Here is a 24,903-nt window from a genome sequence, read left to right on the forward strand (position 1 = left end):
TTAGAATGAAGATGAAGTCAAGACCCAGCATAGCTCATCATTTGAATGTATCCAGATAAAAACAAATTAGTTTGTGTTTTGGCTTTCTGCAAAAACTGCAGAGACATTCCATCATGGAAAATCTGGACCAAAATCTGATTTAGCAGTTGTGTCCTTCCTATCATTAAAGTGTTAATGGTGTATGAACTCAGACCCATAGTCACTATTTAGTTATTGACATCTGCTATTCTTGGACTTCAAGTATAATATAATTTGAATAGTACAGGAACATGAACAAAGATGTGAAAGAATTTAAAAAGAAAAGAAAGCCATTACAAATAAATATGTTTTTCAATTATAGGGCAAAATTTATATATATTTTTCAGTTATAGGGCAAAATTATAGGGCAAAAGTTAACATGAGTTTAAGAATCTAATCTACTAATTTCTGGGTTGGGCCGCTGCCTTCGGCTCGGGTCATGGTCTCGGGGTCCTGGGATCGAGTCCCGCATTGGGCTCTCTGCTCAGCAGGGAGCCTGCTTCCCTCTCTCTCTCTGCCTGCCTCTCCATCTACTTGTGATTTCTCTCTGTCAAATAAATAAATAAAATCTTTAAAAACAAAACAAAACAAAAAAACTTCTAAAAAAAATAAGAATCTAATCTACTAATTTCAAAGTGAAAGTGTAAATTACAATCCATGGAAACTGTATGCTGCAGGAGACAAGAGAGAAAGTGCTTATTGTTACATTTTTACTGAATGAATTTTCAGAAATAACTAGGGTAGAAAGTATCACCATAACAGTCAAGGAAAGAGCAGTCCAAGTTGCCATTTTGACCCTACTGTCATTAACTATGACTTACCTGACTTGGGAAGTTTCCACAGTTTCATTCTGTAACAGAACTTTTTGTTTTATCTACCCCTCTAACCTCACAAGTTCCTGTTTCTTCAGTTTACCCAAACTCTGTAGCATAGAAAGTTTAGTTTTAGAGAGGAATGTCTTCTGACTTCCTTGATATGGAAATGATCACAGTATTAGGGCAAAAGGGAAAAAAATGAGAAACTTCCAATCACATGAGAATAGAGGAAGAAAATATAGACAAAGGAAGGACGATACAGATTCTTGGGTGGTGTAAGACTGGGCAATTACAGTACCTTGCTAAGTTGACATTGATTTTTTTTTTTAAGGTAGATCTAAGTTGATATTATTTGGCATTAACATGTTTGCGTTTTACCATCTATAGTTACTATAGTTTTATCATTATGGTGATGCAAAAACCCAAACAGTAATTTTGAGTTGTAGATATAGGAGTTAACAAACTTAGTTTTGAGATTATATTATTTACCTAAGAGAGGGTCTAGTTTGCTATGGAATTTGGACAAGAATCTGATCTTACTTCATTATATTTCTTTGGCAGGATGTTTTAAATAAATTAAAGGAATTACATCCTTTACCAGGCTTGATATTAGAGTGGAGAAGAATCACAAATGCGATTACCAAAGTGGTCTTTCCTCTGCAGCGGGAAAAGCGTCTAAATCCTTTTCTTGGAATGGAAAGAATCTATCCTGTATCACAGTCACACACTGCTACAGGTAATGAGAAATCTTAAATATGGATAATATTCGATTTTGAAAGAAAACTTTTCTTATATAATATTTGCTTTGGTGAGCAAAGAATTCAAGTGTTGATCATTGGACTCTGTGAAGTTCCATAAACATTTATGAAACACGTCCTACATCCAGAATATAGATGGATACTATTTGTAGAGATGAGATTTAGTAAGATAGAGTTCCAGCTTTCAAGTACTGTATAGAGTAACTAGAATATCTGAGACTGTGCTTCAGATTAATATTTATTTGAGTCAGTCATCTAATTTCATTCCAAGCCCTCTCCTGAACCTCCCAAGAGTCTCTCTGATGAATCTAGGTAATGCTGGAGGGCATCTGTGTAATAGATTAGTGTCTTATTTTACTTAACCAGAAAACAGCTGTAGAATCTTTTGGGTATCTCATAGCACTTTTGGGATGGGTATGAGTAACCTAACCTAGTAAGGAAGAAAGCATTCTTGTGCTAGGCAGTGCAAAGCTAAGTATCTGCCAAATGCAGTTAGAAGAAAGGACAGCATTAATTCTCATCGGAGAGACTGTTTGGTGGTATAGAATGTGGGCTTTGATATCTGACTTTTACAAGGTTTGAATCTTTATTCAAGGTAGCTTTGTGCCTGAGTGTCCTCCTGTGTAAAACACAATAATAATAGTCTCACTTCACCAGGGCATGCTGAGGATTAAATAGGCTAATACATTTCAAGTGTTTAGAATAGAGCAGAGCACTTTGTGCGGGCTCCTTACCAGCTGTTGCTATTATTATGGAAGGAAGCACCAGGCGGGGTTGCTTCTTTCTGTGCTGTTTATTCCCTGTTCTAAACAAATTCTTTTCCTTCTTCCGTATTTAGCTAAACTCTTAGATCACCATAGCCATTTCTTGCCCTGTTGGTGTTTAAATTTCATTTTGAGATATATGCTAATGATATAAACTTATGTAAAATAAATCCTTGGTGAAAAACCAAAACCAGCCCAGAGTTCCTTTTTTTTAAAATAATTTTTCATTTTTTTTTTAACGTATAATGTGTTATTAGCCCCAGGGGTACAGGTCTGTAAAGCCCAGAGTTTCTAAAGGTGTTGCATTTATCTGTTGCTAATAAAGTAGAAAGAAAGTAATCAATTTTTTTTTCTGATTGTTTTTCACCATACTATGCCTACATTTAAAGAATATTTTGGAAATACAAGCTTACCTAAGCAAAGCATAGCCATTTCATTATTAGAATTCATCTCCATGATGCTACATTCATATTTTATAATTTATTTTTGTCATCTTATTTGTCTGCTAGTGTTAGTCTCATTAATTCAAAAAATGGACCTGAATATTGAATATTATTATAGAAAACAAGACAGTGTGCTGAGTCAGCAAGAGACTTGAATGCCTTCTGCTGTTGGCTAGTTTTATAACATCGAAGAGGGCATTTAATGGCAATAAGTATATTAATACCTACCATTCGTTGAGCACTAATTTTTCTTAAAAGCTAAATAACAAGGACATATATCAGGGGTTTGTTCAGAAAAAGAATATCTGAGGTACCTAAAATGTCTGACTCATCAAAAGAAACTGAAATTATATATACTAGCTGGTAGAGAGCCATTAAAATGAAGAGCATATCATAAAACAGAAGATTTTGCTATATATGTTTTGTAAAACTATAATAACAGAATCAATTACGCAGACTCTTTGAATACTGCTTATGTGTTTCAGAAAAATTCAACCATTAAACCAGCATTAAAACATACAGCGTTTTCTTTCCTAGAAAGTTCATTAATCTCTTGATTCTAGTCTCTAGCTTTGTCAGTGCTACCACTGGTTCTCTTGATGAGGATGGTCATGAAGGAAGGTGGCCAGGTGATGTCTGGCAAGTGATGTTCCAGTCATTAGTTCTCACTACTCCATCTTCTACAGATTAGCTGGCTTCTTGGGCACCGGATTATCCCTTTCCAGTAGCCAATTGCTCTTTTGCTTCACAGCCTCTGTCTGTGTCTTGTGCATTCCTGAGTTTTGAAGGTTCTGACAGTAATTTTTTCTAGGATCCATTTGATTAGTCTTTACTCATTAATACCCCTGCTAACATTCATATAGTACTGACAGCTGGTATTCATTTTAGCACAGAACTAGTTCAACCTATCAAATTACTTCTTATCATGGGCTTATTTTCTAGAGAGCTAGGTTAATGTAAAACATTCTATTGTAGTTGATGCATATATTCATTTTCATTGGGATTGGTCTTGTACTTATTTTATCATTGTTAGATGCATGAACATAATGGAAAATATTTAATTATAAATTTATTTTAGTTTAGCAGGGCGAAAATGCGTAATTCAGAAATGCAATTATTGTGAAAATAAATGTCAGATCCCCTCAAACCTCTCAATTTTCTGTCTTCACTCTGTTGATTTTAGGACGAATAACCTTTACAGAACCAAATATTCAGAATGTGCCAAGAGATTTTGAGATCAAAATGCCAACACTAGTAGGAGAGAGCCCACCTTCCCAAGCCCTACTTCCCATGAACAGGTAGATGCAATTTCTCTGTATTTGTGTTAATATACTTTTGTGAGTATGAAAGGCTCAAAACAAGGCTAGTGGATAAAATAATGAAGTTAGTTTAATTTTCTATTTTGGGCATACACATTTCTAGGTACTATCCATTTAAAATCCCGAGTCTGCCTATAAAGAAGCTAGTTGATGGTGAAAGACTGAAAACCTGGACCACTAATTAAATAATCAGCACAATGTGCTTTTCTAACTCATATGCTACAGAGAAGAGTTTAACTATGTCAAGAACCTCTCCCCCCTTCTACCCTCCCTAAATTCACATGATGGGAAGGAAAAGCATAGATAATTTATGTTAGATATGGCCAAAAAGATTTGTTGATTTGAGCTAAATGTCAATAATTTTTTCAGAAGCAGTTTGTGGCAAAAGCTGTTACAGAAATACATTATTTCATGTTTAAATGAATGTTTGCTAAAAAAGAAAATCTAGTATCTATGTTAAGCTTTAAAGTGAGTTTCAGGGGTGCCTGGGTTGCTCAGTGGGTTAAAGCCTCTGCCTTTGGCTCAGGTCATGATCCTGGGGTCCTAGGATCGAGCCCCGTATCAGGCTTTCTGCTCAGCGGGGAGCCTGCTTCTCCCTCTCTCTCTGCCTCCTTGTCATCTCTGTCTGTCGAATAAATAAATAAATAAATAAATCTTTAAAGTGAGTTTCAAATGATAAAGTTTTTAAGTTTCCTCAATGAAACTGTTGACTTCACTGAAAAATGAGACCTTTCTCATATATTTGAGACTGCTTCATGTCTAGCTGCTGATATTGTTTGCCTGACAGAGGAAGAGATAAAAAGAGCCGTGGCCTGAACTCTGGATACCAGGCACAGATGGAGGAGAGAGCCCCAGACAGAGGAATGCCATTTTCAGTAAGCATGCGGCATGCTTTTGTGCCTTTTCCAGGTAAGGTAGTAGATGGTTTTCTGAGCTTCTCATTGCTATGGAAATGGTTTTCAAAGCACTGATAAAGCCTGCATTATGAATAAGACTAAGAAATACACATTGGTCCCTCCATCTTTCCTCTCTTTGGTGTAGCCTGTTTTTCCCTTTGTGTAGCCAAGTTGTCAGTCAGTCATTGTCTTCATGATCTGCTGTGTGGAAAACTCCTGTGATGTATGCTTGTCAACAACAGTCTACTGAATGTTTTCCAAGGTGATTGTAAACTTTTTTGCAATGTCCAGCAGATTTCATTAATCCTTGTACTCTTTGACAGACCCTTGTACAGACTCTTCTGTACAGTATTTTATACTGTTAATTAATCCTCACTTACCTCAATTTCTGTCCACCCTTGATCTCTAAGGGCACAATTTTCTTGTTTCTCTGATGTGCTTTGCTATTTTGCTTCTCTCCTCTGCACACCACTGTTTCCTATTGCAGGGGTAACCCCCAAGGCTGTCCTTCTCTTGCCTGACCTCTTTAGTACTCTAGTCACAGGCCTTTCATGAAAGGTTGAACTCAATAAACTCTAGTCATGAGACATTTAGAAGTCAAGATCTAACTCCCAAATCATCCCTACTATTTGTATACATTCGATCCTTTATCTTTTGCCAGTTGGCAGGCTGGGTGAGTACAGTTAACCATCTGAATTGGTTTTATTTCTGTCATAAAATATTCTAAGGAGGAATTTAGGTCCATGACAGTGTCACCTGGTTGGTAATTTTCCGTTTTGCTTTTTAAGTGTGAACTATCAGCACTATATCATTATAACCATTTTTAAGTATTCAGTTCTTGGCATTAAGTACCCATCATGGTGGTTTGTGCATCCATCATCACCATCCATCCCCAGAACTTTTTCATCTTCCACAACTGAAACTCTCTATCTATTGAACAGTAACTCTCCCCCCATACTGTCAGCCCCCAGTCCCTGGCAGCTACCATTCTACTGTCTCTGTGAATTTGACTACTTGAGGTATCTCCTATAAGTGGATTATACAGTATTTGTCTTTTTTTGTGTCTGGTTTATTTCTCTTAGCATCATGTCTTCAAGATTCATCCGTGTTGTAGTATTTGTCAGAATTTCTGTTCTTTTTGGGTGCCTGGGTGGCTCAGTGGGTTAAGCCTCTATCTTCGGCTCAGGTCATGATCTCAGGGTTGTGGGACTGAGGCCTGCATCGGGCTCTCTGCTCAGTGCAGAGCCTATTTCCCCCTCTCTCTCTGCCTGCCTCTCTGCCCACTTGCGATCTCTCTCTCCTTCTGTCAAAAAAATAAATAAAATGTTTTAAAATGCGTTAGAGAGTAGTAGGGAATTTGGGTAAATTGGAAGGGGAGGTGAACCATGAGAGACTATGGACTCTGAAAAACAGTCTGAGGGGTTTGAAGTGGCGGGGGGGTGGGAGGTTGGGGTACCAGGTGGTGGGTATTATAGAGGGCACAGCTTGCATGGAGCACTGGGTGTGGTGAAAAAATAATGAATACTGTTTTTCTGAAAATAAATAAATTGGGAAAAAAAAAAAAATGTTTTAAAAAAAAGAATTCCTGTTCTATTTAAGGCTGAATAATATTTGATTATATGTATATATTTTATTTTGTTTATCTGTTCATTCATCAATTTATTCTTACCTAAACAATAAAACTGTATTTAACATGACAATATTTTATACTGCTTTTTAAAATTTTTTGTTTATTGAAATTTAATGTATATGGATTAAATCCAAAAATTTCTGTCATTTAGATGTAGTGTTTAGTCCATTGACATCTAAAGTAATCATTGGCATACAGTTGGTTTAATTCTACTGTCTTGTTATTTGTATTTTATTTATTCTATCTGTTCTTTATTTTTTAAAGCTTTAAGTGACTACTTTTATTGTTCTTTTTATTTCCTCTATTGTATTATTAACTATCTTAGATATTTCAGAATATACAATATGTATATATGTATTCTATCACATACTGTCTTCAAATAATCTTACACCACTTCATCTGTAAAGTTTTTTCCATTTCCCCCTTATATAATAGATTTAATTTCTATGACTTATAAACTCTGCCATAGTTATTATTTTTGCTTTTAAAAGTCTATTATCTTTCAAAGAAATCAAGAAATTAAAAAAGTGTCTTTTCTACCTGTCCACTTTTTACCATTTCTGGCACTTTTCGTTTCTTGGAGTAATTCAAGGAATCTTGAAGTACTTCTTCCAGAGTACTTCCTTTAAGGTTTCTTATAATGCAGTTCTACTGACAGTGATTTATCCCAGAATTCCCATGTCCCTATATTTCTTTATTTTATCCTCACTTTTGAAAGATAATTTTATGTGATGTAGATTTTTAGATTTACAGTCCTTCTCCTTCTGCACTTTAAATATATATTTCCACTAACTTCTGGTTTGTATTATTTCTATTGAGAAGTACACCATCATTTTTCTTGCTCCTCCAAGATAATATAACTAACTTCCCCTGGATACTTTTTAAATTTTTTTATTGAAAATCTTTGGGTAGTTTTTCATGCTTCGCTTCTAAGACTTTTGAGTTTGCTGGATATCCTAAGTTGGCTTAGTCTTTTTCTTAAATATATGTGCTTATATTTTTCAGTAAATTTGAAACTTTTTCTTTTTTTTTTTTCAACCATTATTTCTTGTAATTTTTAAATTTTTTATAGTCTCTTATTTTTTTAAAGATTTTATTGATTTATTTGAGAGAGAGAGAGAAGCAGAGGGAGAGGGAGAAGCAGGCTTCATACCAAACATTGAGCAGGGCTCAATCCCAGGATCCTGGGATCATGACCTGAGCCAAAGGCAGGTGCTTAACCAACTGAACCACCTAGGTACCCCTCTTATAATTTTTTTTTAAGATTTTATTTATTCATTTGACAGAGAGAGCAATCACAAGTAGACAGAGGGGTAGGCAGAGAAAGAGGGAGAAGCAGGCTCCCCGCCAGAGAGCCCGATGTGGGGCTTGATCCCAAGATCCTGAGATCATGACCCGAGCCAAAGGCAGAGGCCTAACCCACTGAGCCACCCAGGTGCCCCCCAACCTTGTAATTTTTTAAGAGATTTATTTATTTGAAAGAGAATAAGAGAGAGGTGTGTGCAAGCATGGGGGTGGGGCAGAGGGAGAGAATCATCAAGCAGACTTCCCAGCTGAGCACAAAGCCCCATGCAGGACTTGATCCATGACCTATGAGATCATGACCTTAGCTGAAACCAAGAGTCAGACACTTAAACAACTGAGCCACCCAGATGTCCCACTTGTAATATTTTTTGTTCATTTCTCTCTCCTCTTTCCTTTCTTGTTGCTCCAAATATACATATGTAATACCACTTGGTATTGCCCCACAGGTCACTAAAACTTTTTTCTTTTTTATTCTCCCTCCTTTTTTTTTTTAAAATCCTGTGCTACAATGTATACTTTCTATTGACTCTTAAATATGTTCATGGATTTGTCTTCTACAGTGTCTAATTGCTGTCACATCCTTCTAGTTAATTTTACATTTCAGATATTGCATTTTTAGCTTTAGAATTTTCATTTGATTTTTTGTCTGGTTTTTATTACCTTACAGAAATTCACCATTTATTACATCATTATATGCATGTTTCTTTAAATTCTGAACATTATCTATGGTAGCTACTTAAAATTCCACTATCTCTTAATTTTGGGGTCCTTTTTCTATTGATTAAATATTCTCCTGCTCAGAGTCACATTTTCCTGGATATTCTTATGTCTAGTTTTTTTTTTTAATTGTGTGCTGGACATTATGGTTGCTACATTATTGATTTGGGATTTTGTAGTCTTTAATAATAACTGTCATAATAAATGTCATTAATAACATTTTCCTCTGGCAGACAATTACTTTCACATTCAGCTTGATCATTTTGTGACTTTTAAAACTTTGTTAGCAAATGTTTAAAGTGGCTTTTTTTCTAGGGCCAGATTAGCCCCGATTGTAAGCTGTGGCCTTGTTGAGGTCTCTACTTGGTGCTCAACATGTTAACAAGGTCTGTCTACTTGGTCAGGTCACAGCTTGAACATCTCTCAACGTTCAAGAGATTGTTGTTCAAGTAGTTGCTCAGCTGACAACTATGTGATGGTGGCTGTTTCTTTGGTAGCAGTTATTTCTTTAGTATGGTTTTTTGGTCTGGTTTCCTGAACTTTTCGCTCCTTCAGTATTTGGTCAAATTACCATAAATTCTAGCCTCCTTGGTAGGCACAAACTCTAGCCTCTGCTTCCTCAGCTCAGATCATAGTGCTTTGTTTCATCTCTCCTTCACTGCAATGTGTTCTGGTAAATTCCACTTTTCAGAAATCTGAGACTATTGCGTGGCTCACCTTGTCCCCTATCTCCTCCCTGCTTCTTAGAGATTGTAGTCCTGCACTGTCTATTCTAACATCTGAGAACAGATTTGTCAGTTTTTCCTTATTTTATGGCAGGAAGGCCATAAAAATTGTGGTCATTTGTTTTAAATATTATATATTTTTAAATTGTTTATTCATTCACATAGTTTCAAAATCAAAATATATAAAAGGTATGTATTAAGAAGTTTGCTTCCTTTCATGTCCTAGCTATCCTATTGCCTATAGCTCTTCTAGATGACCTCCTATATGAGTTTCTTATATATTCTTGTAGTATTTTTTATGCAGTGTATGCAAATATGAATATGTAATATTTTCTCCTCCTATTCTTACACAAAAATAAAGATTCCAGATACACTGTTATGTGCCTTTTTTCATTTTATGTTTTTGTAGTAGAGAGTTTTGATTATCAGTAAATAAATTTGAACGTAAACCAGTTTAATCTCTGTGCAGGTCATCTGTGTAACAAACTGTGGGTTTGCTGAGTCACAGAGTGTAAACCTGATCAATTTTGATAGATATTGTTGAATTGCATTGTAATAGGGGGCAGTAACCATTTAGTTCCCAATAACAGTGTTTTTTTCTCTACCTTGCCACAGAATGTGCCACCTAATTTCTGGATTTTTGCAGTTTAAGTAGAGAAAAATTGTTTCTTGCTATAGTTTTAGTTCACATTTCTTTTATTGTGAATGAAGTTGAGCATTCTTTAGTATGTTTAAGGTTCTTTTGATTGTTTCTGTGAACTCTTCTTTATATTTTCTCTTGTTCTTGATTTGTAGCATGTCTTTTTTATAATATGGCAATGAATGTGTGGTCATATCTGTCACATTTTCCCTCCTGTTTTCTTAGCCACAATCTTTTTAATTTTATTTTTGCCATGTGTATCTAATCCAGTCATTTCCATTACATAGATAAACTCTGAATTCTCTAAGTAATCCTCCACATATCAACCCCTTGACTGTTTCCACTGAATTTTTTTCTTTTTTTAATTTTTAATTTTTTAAATTTAAACTTTATTTTATTTTTTCAGTGTTCCAAGATTCATTGTTTATGCATCACACCCAGTGCTCCATGCAAACGTGCCCTCGTTAACACCCACCACCAGGCTCACCCAACCCCTCCCCTCCCCCAAAACCCTCAGTTTGTTTCTCAGAGTCCACAGTCCACTGAATGTTTTTATTGTCAAAGCAGAGCACATGTTTCTCTCAGGCCCACTTAAAATGTACACACATTGCAAACCAGTTTCTTCATTCATTCAACAACTATTTAAGGAGTTATGAAGTACCAGAACTGTGCAAAGGTTTTTTGGTTTTTTTTTTTTTAATGTTTTATTTATTTATTTGAAGAGAGAGCACAAGTAGGCAGAACGGCAGGCAGAGGGAGAGGCTCCCTGCTGGTCAGGGAGGATGACACGGGGCTCAATCCCAGGATCCTGGGATCATGACCTGAGTTGAGGGCAGATGCTTAACTGACTGAGCCACCCAGGCAAATGTTTTGCATAGAATGCAAAAGAAAATTAAGTATCCCAAGCCTAATGGCTCTGTGCTATGTGGAAGAGGCACAAAAGGACCACTTTAGATTATGTGTCAGATGCTGCGGAAACACTGAGGAAAGCACTAGCATAGTGGTTTAAGGGGCAGAGGTCAGGTGTAACATATCACATATTCTTGAAAGCTGAACAGAAAAAAAATTAAGTTACAGAACTGAATTGCATCACATTAAGAGCAAGATTTTAACTTTTGGGCACATAATGTCTTTTTTTTTTTAATGTTCAGTTAGCCAACATATAGTACATTACTAGTTTTTGATGTAATGTTCAGTGATTTATTAGTTGCTTATAACACCCAGCTCTCATCACCACATGTGCCCTCCTTAATACCCATCACCCGGTTATCCCATCCCCCAGCCCCTCTCCTTCTGTAAACCTGCTTGTTTCGTGGAGTCCAGAGTCTTTTCTGGAAAAGTTTGTCTCCCTCTCTGATTTCCTCCCCTTCAGTTTTCCCTCCCTTCCCCTAATCTTATGGTTCTAAGTTAGAACTAAATTTTTGTCATCCTGCTCAACTGTATAAAATGTGGACTTATCTTTGTATCAGCTTTTCTAAAACATTTCTATTTCAGGTGGCTTAATATTAGCTGCTGATTACTCTCAACTTGAACTGAGGATCTTGGCTCATTTATCCCACGATCGTCGCCTCATTCAAGTATTAAACACTGGAGCTGATGTTTTCAGGAGTATTGCAGCTGAGTGGAAGATGATTGAGCCAGAGTCTGTTGGGGATGATCTGAGGCAACAAGCAAAGCAGGTGAACATGTTTAATGTATATGAGAATTTTAATGATTAAAAAAAAATTTTATTTTTTATTTTTTTTCCAATTTATTTATTTTCAGAAAAACAGTATTCATTATTTTTTCACCACACCCAGTGCTCCATGCAAGCTGTGCCCTCTATAATACCCACCACCTGGTACCCCAACCTCCCACCCCCCCCCCCGCCACTTCAAACCCCTCAGATTGTTTTTCAAAGTCCATAGTCTCTCATGGTTCACCTCCCCTTCCAATTTACCCAAAAGCACATACCCTCCCCAATGTCCATAACCCTACCCCCCTTCTCCCAACCCCCCTCCCCCCAGCAACCCACAGTTTGTTTCGTGAGATTAAGAGTCACTTATGGTTTGTCTCCCTCCCTATCCCATCTTGTTTCATGGATTCTTCTCCTACCCACTTAAGCCCCCATGTTGCATCACCACTTCCTCATATCGGGGAGATCAAATGATAGTTGTCTTTCTCCGCTTGACTTATTTCGCTAAGCATGATACGCTCTAGTTCCATCCTGCCTTGGTTATTTGCAGTTGAGGAATGATGATTTCTCCATCTGTGGATCTTTCAAACCATATTCAGCTGAGCTTGTCTCATGGTATTCATTATACTTTTCTTCATAGAGTCAGTAGAAAGAATCAGATAGATTTTGTCTGAGGCTACCTCACATAAGGAAAGCCATCCACATTAGTGGTAGATATCCTGGTGGTAGTAGTTGTTATTTATGTGTATGTTTGTGTATTTTAAAAAAATGTCTTTCTCATCTGTAAACATTTTCATCTTTTTATTTTTACAGGTGTTCTCTAAATGTTTATTGAAAAAAATCACTGAACTGTGGATTATAATTAATAACTGATAAGCTTTTTCGTTTTTTGAGGTCATTGGTTAGCTAATCCAGATGTCAAACTTTATACTTTGCTTGGACTATTCAAGTGGGTCCATCTTAGTTCCTACTCCTGGATGACTGTCATGCACAGAGAAAGTCAAAGGCCACATTTATACCATTTTCTGGCCTCTATTGACACTGATACTTCTTTCACCACTTGGCCTGTGGGAAATCTGATGCCATTTTTGAGAAAATAGGATTGCTGGCTGCGGCAAAAGACCATCACTCCCACCTTTAAGATCCTGCTGTGTTAGTTTTGCATTTATACTTCTAGTTACTCAGAGCTTTAAGTCTTCACTGGCTCATTAGATATGAAACCCTTCCTCTCACCATTGCCTGTTTAGCACCAGCATGTTTCTTCCATTCTTAGAAAACCAGCTTTGCCCTCTCTGTTTAATAATCTCTGGGTTCCAGCATTCAGCAAGAATCGAACCCTGGATAAAAGAGGTAATGTTCCAGTACTTAACCTTCATAATAAACCCATGAAATAGGTATAATTATTGTTCCCATTTTAAATAGGCATAAAGAGAAGCATCAAAAGTTAGTAATTTGCTTAAGATCATACAGCTATAAGTGGTGGAGTCAGGATGAGCTCAAAATGGCAGAACTTAGACATTCTGACTTTATCACCCAGAGACTCATCCACTGATGATATCTGCCTCTTTTTCATTTCATAAGTTCTTGCATGACTTAATAGTGTTTAGGCTCTGCACTATCTACTCGTTGGGTCTGGCTGAGATCTCAGCCAGTGCTATGTACTACCCAAGTTTAAAAAAAAAAAAAGAAAAGTCACAGTAAAATAAAATGTAGAAACACCTAAAAGGAAAAGATAAAAGGAGGAAAAAAAAATCTTTCTCAATGTATTAAAAAAGACAGGGAAAGGACAAAAACTTCTAGTTTTATCACATTAAAAGTAGCTTGGGACTCTGATAATCATCTTTTACAAGCTATCTTTTAAAATTATATTTAATGACATTTATATGAACTTGCTTTATGCTAGTTTTCTGATCACTTAAGAGGTAATAATTTAGTAATTTCACAATTCCATGATGCAGGTATTACTATCCTCATGGATGAAGAAATTGAGGTACAAGAATTTAGGTAACTTCTGCAAGATAATCTTATAAATTATGGAACTAGGATTTAAACCCAGACAATACTTATTATTAAATTTACAATTTCCTACTGACCTATTTTAACTATTTCTACTACTCCCAAAATTTCCTCAGGAATTTGTTTAGCCCAACTGAATTCTGCAGTTGTGGGATATTAAGAGGTGGTGAGGTGGGAAGCATATTTATTTCCAATGAAGTATTCCCTATTATCCAACCCTGAAGCCTTCTCTTCCTGCTCTGTCCTATGCAAGAGCCTGGAGAGGAATTTTTGTAATGCTTCTCTTTCCTGACTCCTGGGCACTTCTCTAAGCAGAAGTTAGTGTGCTATTATAGGAGTAGAAAGCTGCTCTGAAGACTACTGGATACATGACAAAGAGTCAGAACCAAATCTTCCCTTTTAAATCACTAGGATTAGTTTCTTAAAACACACACACATTCATATTTATTCACGTTCTTTTCTTCCTCCCCCAGCCTCAAAGTATTGTTAAAAGGCAGAAAAGAGAAAAGATGTTCACTGGATATCAGGTTCTATGAGTTTAACCTACCCAAAGCATATATAATCATTTCTTTGACACACTATGAAATAAAAAGCTTACCAAATTTCAATCCTGATCAACTTTTTATATTTGCAGCTTATGTAGTTATGATCTCTAATTTACTTACTGAGTGTGATGATCCTTTTCAGATTTGCTATGGAATCATTTATGGAATGGGTGCTAAATCTTTGGCAGAGCAGATGGGCATTAAAGAAAATGATGCTGCTTGCTATATTGATTCCTTCAAATCCAGATATACAGGTAAAGAAACATTAAATATTGTTTTCTTCTAGATACTAGTCAATTATCTTGCCATATTAATTGGAAAAATAGTGCTAAAAAATTTTCTGTTAACACTTCTATTACTGAGAAGTTTTCACCAGATATTGTTAATTAAATAACATAATCCTTATGATTATTTACTAAGATGGTCTTCTTTCATAAAAATAGGAACAAAAATGGGATTAAAAAAAAACCCAATTTTTGTATATGCTAGTTTGTCATTGTGAATATGCCATAAAATCTTGAAATTGTGCTATGCTTTAGGTTTAATAGCTTCAATTCGAAGCAATAAACCATTGATTAAATGTACCAGAAACTGTGAAAGAACAAGAGCAGTTTGAGTATTATTGTTTTAAATTATCTTGTCTTTTGGCAATTTATTGAGGTATAATTTACATAACAGTAAAATTTACCCTTTTTAGATGTATATTTGTATAAGTTTTGGCAAATGCACAGAGTCCTATAACCTGGATATGGAATCATGACCATATCATCCCAGAAAGTTACTTCAGTCCCCAACTTCATACCCTTTGTAATCAGCCCTGACCTCAGTCCCCAAAGAAAACTTTATTCACATATGACATGATCTTATACATAGAAAATCATTTGAATTCTATGAAACAACTATTAGAACAAATAACTACATTTAGAAATATCCCACTGTACAAGGGTTTTTTTTTTTTTAAGATTTTATTTATTTATTTGAGAGAGAGCACAAGCAGGGGTTGGGGGAGTGGAAGAGGGAGAGGGAAAAGCAGACTCCCTCCTCAGTGTAGAGCCTGATGCAGAGTTGGATCCCAGGATCCTGAGATCATGACCTGATCCAAAGTCAGCCGTTTAGCCCACTGAGCCACCCAGGTGCCCCATCCCCATAAAAGTTAATTTGTAAAAATCATTTGGATTTTTGTATACTAGTAATTAGTGAATGGAGTAAAAATAAAACCATTATGATAACATCAAAATACATGAAATATGTGGGATAAATTCAACAGTATGTGTAAGACTTTACTGAAAACTCTAAAACAATCCTGAAAGAAATTGAAGATACTTAGATAAATGTGAGGTTTACCATGTTATTAGAAGGTACAATATTATTGTGATGACAATTTTCTAAAAATTGTCCTATAGATTCAATTTAATTCAGTCAATAGTCCATTAGATTTCTGTGTCAAATTTGACAAATTGATCTTAAATTTAAATGGAAATTTAAAGGACCTGGAATAACTAGGAAAATTTGGGGGGGGGAAAATACTATGTTGAGTGCTAACACTCCCTGGGTTCAAAACTTAACATAAAACTACAATAATCGAAGTAGGCATAAGAGTAGACATAGGAAAAAATGGATCTCACAATAAATGGTTCAGAAATAGACCTATACGAATATGGTGGCTTTATTTTCAACAGTCACCATGGTAATTCAATGGAGCAAAGATGGTCATGTCAACAATTGGTTCTAGAACAACTGGAGACAAATATGGAAAAAAAAATGAACTTCAACTATTATACTATATTCCAAAGTTAGCTTCATATGGAGCATAGATTCAAAAGTAAAAGCTAAAATTATAAATCTTCCAGAAGAAAATAGGAGAAAAAAACTTTGTGACATTGAGGTAGGCAAAGATTTCTTTGGTGATAATTACACCAAATTAAACATAAAATACAAACATTGGTAAAAGTCACCATTAAGCAAATCTAAGGCAAGCCACAAAAGAGAAGATATTTGCACTTTCTGTTGTCTAATGAACTTGCATCAAGAATATATAAAACACTCTTATAACCCAATGCTGAGAAGGCAAACAATCCAATAAAATTAAGGCCAAAAGATGTGAACTGTTAGGGTCCCTGATCAAAGGAACGAGACTGACACAAAGCGAAAATCAAACAAAGCTTTATTTCGTGCCAAGCACTGAAAATCAAACTGACTGGTAGAGGCCATCTCTTACGAAGAGATGACGACGATGACCCCAACAAGGCCACTCCCCAGAAGGCCGCTCCCAGGACGGGGCCGCTCACTGACGAGGCCACACCCCAGATGAGGCCACTCGAAGAGGCGACAATGACGGACGACCCCCGACAAGGTCACTCCGGACAAGGCCGCTTGCCGGCGAAGCCATTCCCTGGATGGGGCCACTCCCAAGAAGAGGCCACTCTAGACGAGGCCACTCCCAGGACGAGGCCGCTGCTGACGAGGCCGCTCCCCGGACAGGGCCGCTCCCCAGAATGATGCCACTCTGTCGTGGCCACTCGCGGCAGCGCCACGGCTGGGGTGGCGAGGCCGCTGGGTGGCAAGGCTGCTGGCGGCAAGTCTGTTCGCTGTGGCACCGCTGCCTACGACTACGACGACCAGGACGACCACAACGCTCCCAACGACCATGATGACCACGACCTCCGACTCTCCTGAAGACTACCCTAATGGCTATCCCAATGGCTATTCTAATGGCTATTCTAACTCCTCCTACTACTCCTCAGCCTCACAGACTAACCTTTATATAGGTGGTTGAGCCCGGCCCACACACAGGTAGCCAATGGGATTTCAACTCACCACAGTAAATATATGCGCGCCCCACTGATTGGATGTCTCCATCCGGCCTGGCCTGCCCCATATCTGGGGTTTGCAACTAAGTTCCTCTGGCTAACCAGGCCCTTACATGAACAGACAAAAGAAGATATATGAATGACCACGTCAAACGTTATCAATAGTCATCAAGGAAAACCAAATTAAATCACAAAGAGATACCATTACAAAAACACTAGGATGGCTAAAATAAAAAACACTGTATTTTTTTTTACATTGCTGGTTGAGTTGTAAAATGGTACAACCACTTTGGAAAATGCTATGACTCTTTTATATAGAGTGAAGCAATAATGTGATCCTGCAACTTTACTATTGCATATTTATCCAAGAAAAATGAAAACATATCCAAAGAAAGACTTGTATGTAAATGTTATAGCATTTTTATTCCTAACAACCAAATGTCTATGAACAGGATCATGGATAAACAAATTTTGGTGTATCTCCGCTATGGAATATTACTTAGCAAAAGAAAACAAACTCAAATGAGAATGTACAGTATAAGTCAATTTTTATGAATTTTAAGACCATGAAAGACTAAAATATAGTGTTCTAAAGCAGATCAGTGAGAGTCTGAGGCTGATAATGGGGGGCTGACTGTAAAGGTGATAAAAATGTTTCATATCTTGTAGTGTACCTTTATTAAAATGCATCTAACCATTCACCTAAAGTGGGTTACTTCTACTGTATGTAAACTGTATAACAGGATTGATTTTTTGTTTTTATGTAAATTCCAGTTAGTTAACATGCAGTATAATATTAGTTACAGATGTGCAATACAGTGATTCAGCGCTTTCGTACATCCATCACCTGGTGCTCATCACAGTACACTCCTTAATCCCCTTTCCTACTCACCCATCCCTCACCCACCTCCCTTCTGGTAACCATCAATTTGTTCTCTAGAGTTGAGAATCTGTTTCCTGCTTTGCCTCCCGCCACCCTTCCCTTTGTTTCCTTTTTTTTTTTTTTTTTTTTTTTTATTTGACAGACAGATCACAAGTAGGCAGAGAGGCAGGCAGAGAGAGAGGAGGAAGCAGGCTCCCAGCTGAGCAGAGAGCCCGATGCGGGACTCGATCCCAGGACCCTGAGATCATGACCCCAGCCGAAGGCAGAGGCTTTAACCCATTGAGCCACCCAGGCGCCCTGTTTGCTTTTTTTAAAGTAGTTCTTTCAGCCTCTGAATATTTGAGGGCCTCTGACAATCGTAAGGTAAGAGAATTTGTAGAGATGCATTCTCTTCAATCTCATCATTTTCTTTGCTCATCTCTCAATAGTAACACAGTAATTCTTAGATAAAGGTGACAGCCTTATTGCTTTCTAAAATTCTTACGCTGGTGGTTGAATATCACCAACAGCTTCAGTTGGCAAGGTTTTCTCTCCTTCCTTTCACCCACAGTCTCCTCAAATGTCTCTCCTGTGCCAGCCACACACGGAAATCCTCAAATGAGGTGTTTTAGTTAGGAGTTATTAGTGTTTATTATTTAGGATGAGCAGAGCTGTGAGAAAGCAGAGACTGCACATATGAATAAAGATAGATCAGTTAGGGTGCCTGGGTGGCTCAGTGGGTTAAGACTCGGCCTTCAGCTCAGGTCATGATCCCAGGATCCTGGGATCGAGTCCCGCATCGGACTCTCTGCTCAGCAGGGGGCCTGCTTCCCTCTCTCTCTCTCTCTGCCTACCTCTCTGCCTACTTGTGATTTCTCTCTGTCAAATAAATAAGTAAAATCTTAAAAAAAAAAAAGAAAGATCAGTTAGAGAAGACTTCTCTAACTCAGAGACAGGAATGAGCAGCGAAGACATTGGCTGGCCTGGAACAACACACTCACCCTGAAGATCTATAGGACATAATAATGAGCCTATATTGCAAAGGATGAATGCTGGTATAGGGAATATGAATGTGTTTCAATAGTATACTATACATAGTCTTTTTAAACTTTTAAGAAGTGAATTGTATATATTCCTAATGAAGTATTTATTATTTGTGTATTAATTGCAGTAAGGTCCTATTTGGATTGTAGCTTAGATGCTAACAAGGAGCTGTTAATGTTTTCAGCCTGGAAGTGGTAAGACCAAAGAGTAAAAGATTAACACAATCAAAGAATAGAAGTCTGTGAAAAGTACCATGGAATAGTCAGTCTTAAGATCCTAGGTTTTAGTACCTGCTCTGTTGTTCTGGAGTTATTTTAATGTTTTTTGTTTGTGATAGAGTTAGAGTATGTCATTTTTTTTTAAGATTTTATTTATTTATTTGACAGACAGAGATCACAAGTAGAGAGGCAGGCAGAGAGAGAAAGAGAGGGAAGCAGTCTCCCTGCTGAGCAGAGAGCCCGATGCAGGACTCGCTCCCAGGACCCTGAGATCATGACCTGAGCCGAAGGCAGTGGCTTAACCCACTGAGCCACCCAGGTGCCTTAGAGTATGTCATTTCTAAAGTCCCTTTAGTATCTAACTTTCTGAGTCTGCAAAAAGGAAATGAAAGTTTATATGCAAGGTTTTGCATATAAACAAAAAGGGAATGAAAAGTTAATATGCAAAAAGGGAATGAAAGTTTACATGAGAAATTTTGATGATGCAATATAATTTGAAGAATCATGGTAGGGTTTTGGCACATTTCACTATATTGAAGCTAGTGAATGAGCTTAAGAATGGACTTTGGTTATAATTATTTTTGTGTTTTCTTTGTAGGCATTAATCATTTCATGAGAGATACAGTGAAGAATTGTAAAAGAAGTGGGTTTGTTCAGACCATTTTGGGAAGGCGTAGATATTTACCAGGAATCAATGACAACAACCCTTATCATAAAGCTCACGTATGTTGAAATGTCTCTGGATTTTTAACTTAGTATTTTAATGACATATACTTTTTCTGTAGACTAAACACAGATGATTTTCCTCTTAGGGATCAATAGTGTATTAATTGGATCGTCTGTTTCACTAAGGATTTTGAAGTGATGGCTCATTCCTGTATTTGCTGAACACAGTCTTTAGGAGACCAATTTAAATATGGGTTCACTGGGACGCCTGGGTGGCTCAGTTGGTTGAGCAGCTGCCTTCGGCTCAGGTCATGATCCCAGTGTCCTGGGATCGAGTCCCACATCGGGCTCCTTGCTCAGCAGGGAGCCTGCTTCTCCCTCTGCGTCTGCCTGCCATTCTGTCTGCCTGTGCTCGCTCTCTCCCTCTCTCTCTCTGATAAATAAATAAAATCTTTAAAAATAAATAAATAAATAAATAAATAAATATGGGTTCACTTAGTAATACTTCAAATACTTTAAAGATGTTCTTTTTCAGTAAACCAGTTACTTAGTTGTTTTGCTAACAAGTTATAAATTTAATTTTTACATCTGTTAGTTGTTCTTTGTTTCAGTTATCATATCAGTTGTCATACCACACCAAACTGCCAATGTTTTTAGAGATTAGACAATCATTAAATGTGGTTCATTCATTTTTGGTTCATTCTACTTGTGTACTAGTTTTAAAAGCACTGGCTCAACAGAGGTTATTAGGATATCCAAAATATTGAAGAAGGCTGTTTTTTTAGCACCATTTTAAGTATTTATTGATGGCATGTATTCAAATTATTATTAAAAACTCTGAGATCATTGGGATCCACAAAAGTATTCTATGCATCTGAACATTTAAATTTATTATAGCCCACATCTTCCTGTTTAAACTGCTTGTATTTCATCTTCTCCCATACTTTTGCATGTCAGTGACCACTACACATTGCATGTATTGAAAATTCCCAGCTCCATACTGCTGAACTTCTGTCTGGAGCTGAAAACCTTTAGAGCACTAATGCTCTTAGGGACCATGGAGGAATAGTTGGCTTTTTGTTATTTCTTCACTCTGTAGTCTCCCATATAAGTAGATATCAAATATTTATCAGGCTTTTACCATATCTCTAAATCAGTTGTCACTTAGGGGTAGATAATTTTCTGTTGGTCAAATGGAGCCAGCTAGTGGAAGGCTTTTAATGGCAGGCTGAAAATTTAGACTTGATCTAACAGGAGTTATGTTTCTTGGGATTTACATTATGAAAAATGGTAGATAGAGTCATATATGTAAATGAACCCTGTAAGTTTTTTAAAATTAATATTGTTGCACCTAAAGTTGTGAGAGTAAGCCTTTTCTTTTTTTTTTTTCATTTTATTTCTTTTCAGTGTTCCAAAATTCATTGTTTATGCACCACACCCAGTGCTCCATGAAATATGTGCCCTCCATAATACGTGACCACCAGGCTCACCCATCCCCCCACCTACCTGCCCTCCAAAACCCTCAGCTTGTTTCTGAGTCCAGTCTCTCATGGTTTGTCTCCCCCCTCCGATTTCCCCCACCTCACTTCTCCTATCTAACTCCCAATATCCTCAGTGTTATTCTTTATGCTCCACAAGTAAGTGAAACCATATACTTGACTCTCTCTGCTTGATTTATTTCACTCAGCATAATCTCTTCCAGTCCCGTCCATGTCGTTATAAAAGTTGGGTATTCATCATTTCTGATGGAGGCATAATACTCCACTGTATGTATGGACCATATCTTCTTTATCCATTCATCCATTGAAGGGCATTTTGGTTCTTTCCACAGTTTGGCTACTGTGGCCATTGCTGCTATGAACATTGGGGTAACAGGTGGCCCCTCTTTTCACTACATCTATATCTTTGGGGTAAATACCCAGTAGTGCAATTTCAGGGTCATAGGGAAGCTCTATTTTTAATTTCTTGAGGAATCTCCACACTGTTTTCCAAAGTGGCTGCACCAACTTGCGTTCCCACCAACAGTGTAAGAGGGTTCCCCTTTTTCCACATCCTCTCCAATACTTGTTTCTTGTCTTGTTAATTTTGGCCATTCTAACTGGTGTTAGGTGATATCTCAATGTGGTTTTGATTTGAATCTCCCTGATTGCTAATCATGATGAACATTTTTTCATGGGCCTGTTAGCCATTTGTATGTCTTCTTTGGAAAACTGTCTGTTCCTGTCTTCTACCCATTTTTTGACATGGTTTTCTGTTTTGTGTGTGTTGAGTTTGAGGAGTTCTTTATAGATCTTGGGTATCAGCCCTTTGTCTGTAGTGTCATTTGTGAATATCTTCTCCCATTCTGTGGGTTGCCTCTTTGTTTTGTTGACTGTTTCCTTTGCTGTGCAGAAGCTTTTCATCTTGATGAAGTCCCACAAATTCATTTTCTCTTTTGTTTCCTTTGCCTTTGGAGACATATCTTGAAAGAAGTTGCTGTGGCCATGTCGAAGATGTTACTGCCTATGTTCTCCTAGGATTCTGACAGATTGCTGCCTCACGTTGAGGTCTTTTTATCCATTTTGAGTTTATCTTTGTGTATGGCCTAAGAAAATGGTCGAGTTTCATTCTTCTACATATAGCTGTCCAGTTTTCCCAGCACCATTTATTGAAGAGACTGTATTTCTTCCAATGTATATTTTTTCCTTCTTTGTTGAAGATTATTTGACCATAGAATTGAGGGTCCATATCTGGGCTCTCTGAGAGTAAAATTTTCATGCCAAACCTTAGGAGTCAAAGTTTTAACTGATTCATTATGTTGTCACTTAAAAGAAAAGAAAAGAAAAGAAAATTCAAACCCTCTGAATTATGAATAAACATAATCAGAGGTAAATTTTGGTTTTGGTTTTGTTTTACTTTTTTTTTAAAATCATTAATCAAATTTAATATAGATAATCTTTGACTTACCACTGTCAACTTTCCAGGAAAAAAATAGAAAACATATAGAGATAAATGAATAAATACTTTCTTTGGGAAATAATTATATAAGAGAATTTAACAATGACAGTATATATATATTTTTCTTTTTAACATAGGGGGTTTTACTTTTTGTTTAAACCCTTATTATATTGAAAAATACACATCGGGAAAATACAGGAAACAAATGTAAATTTCAGTATATTATCACAGAGCTACACCTGTGTAGCAATACTCAAGTCACATAGAAAGTCCCTTGATGGCTCCCAATCACTACGCACAGCCCTCCCAGGAATAATTGCTATCATTATTTCTAAGCCTATAGTTTTATGTATTTTTGACCTCTTTCTATATCATGTGTATATATTCTTACATCTAGTTTCTTTCACTCAAAATTGCATAGGTAAGTCATTCATGTTTCATTTGGAGTAACTGTTTTATTATAGTGTAATAAATTAATTCTATTATGTGAATATATCACAGTTTATCTATTTTTCTATTGATGGGCATTTAGGTTCCCAGTTTAGAGTTTTTATTATTATTATTATTTTATTTTTTTAATTTTATTTTATTTTTTCAGTGTTCCAGATTCATTGTTTATACACCACACCTAGTGCTCCATGCAATATGTGCCCTCCTTAATGCCCACCTCCAGGTTCACCCATCCCCTCCCCCCTCTCTTCCAAAACCCTTGGTTTGTTTCTCAGAGTTAATCTTGCTGGTTTGAAAATTCTTGTCCAAGGTCCTTGGTGCACATATGTTTCCATTTATGTTTGGTAAAGACCAAGTCATAGAATTTTAGTAGGTAAAGCCAAATGATTTTAGTAGGTAAAGCCAAATGGTTTCTTATGGTGGTTGTAGCAGTCGTCCTCTTATCAGAAGTATGTGCAAGTTCTCATTGCTCTGCATCCTTGCCAACAGTTGCTATTAAGATGATACAATTTTAGCTATTCTGGTGGGTTTAAAGTAGTATCTTGTTAGTTTTACTTTGCATTTCCTTGAATACTAATGAGGTAAAGCAACTTAACGAATCTGTATTAGCCAATAGGTTATTTTTTCTTGGGAAAGTACTTTTTAAAGTTTTCTTGTTCATCTTTTGTTGTTGAGTTTTCTTTTTCCTTTTTATTTTTTTTTTAAGATTTTATTTATTTGAGAGAGAGAGAGAACACACAGCGAGGGTGGGAGGAGAGCTGAGGGAGAGGGAGAAGCAGACTCCCAGGACCCCAAGATCATGACCTGGGCTGAAGGCAGATACTTACCCATTTGTGCCACCCAGGGCCCCCGTCTTTTTCTTATATATAGGAGCTCATTATTGACTACGTTTTTGGAAAATATTCTCTCCCACACTGTGTTTGGCCTTTGCATTCTTATGAGTAACTTCAGATGAGGAGAGGGAGTTAATTGGGTTTATTTTTAAAATTTTTATGGAGAAATAACATCTGCAGTAAAGGGTATAAATCCTTAAGCATAAAGTTGGAAGTCTTAATGTGTATACCCATAAAACCACCATCCCAATCATGATATAGAACTTTTCCAACACCCAGAAGGCTTCTTTATGTTCCCTCGAAATCAATACTATCCACTCCCCACCCCAGCACACACATGAAACTATAGGGTAGTTTTGTATGAACCTGAATTTTATTTAAGTACAATTGTACTGTATATACTCTTGGGTCTTACTTTTTTCACTCAAATATAGGTCTGTGAGATTCATTAGTGTCATATGTAACTCTAGCTCATGTCTTTATTTAACTGACATTGTGGGACCATACCAACAATTTATTTATCTGTTTGAATGATGGCAGAAATTTTCACTATTTCCAGATTTTAGCTATCATTAATAAACCTGCTATGAACATTCTTATATGTGTCTTTTGGTAAACATAAGTGCCCAACTTCATTACCTTTAGAGTGGAATTGTTGAGTCACAGAATAAGCACATTTATACCTGTAGTATATACTGCCTAACAGTTTTAGAGAGTGGTTATCCCAGTTAACATTGCCATCAGCTCTGTTTATCTACATTCTTGCTGTTGCGTGCTGTCATTGGTCTTTTAGCCATTCTGGTAACTGTGTAATGGT

General features: G+C 36.8%; 1 protein-coding gene across 2 annotated transcripts in view; it reads left to right on the plus strand.

The window, feature by feature from the left end:
• Positions 1-24,903, plus strand: part of POLQ (DNA polymerase theta) — a 162,584-nt gene that overhangs the window by 132,557 nt on the left and 5,124 nt on the right. For both annotated transcript variants that reach the window (XM_044252248.1, XM_044252249.1), the window contains 6 exons: positions 1,395-1,569; positions 3,982-4,096; positions 4,905-5,026; positions 11,525-11,709; positions 14,409-14,520; positions 19,799-19,923. In XM_044252248.1, the coding sequence (XP_044108183.1) occupies positions 1,395-1,569; positions 3,982-4,096; positions 4,905-5,026; positions 11,525-11,709; positions 14,409-14,520; positions 19,799-19,923 (834 nt within the window). The remainder of the gene's footprint in view (positions 1-1,394; positions 1,570-3,981; positions 4,097-4,904; positions 5,027-11,524; positions 11,710-14,408; positions 14,521-19,798; positions 19,924-24,903) is intronic.

This window comes from Neovison vison, chromosome 6, assembly GCF_020171115.1.
Source record: "Neovison vison isolate M4711 chromosome 6, ASM_NN_V1, whole genome shotgun sequence".
Classification (NCBI taxonomy): Eukaryota; Metazoa; Chordata; class Mammalia; order Carnivora; family Mustelidae; genus Neogale; species Neogale vison.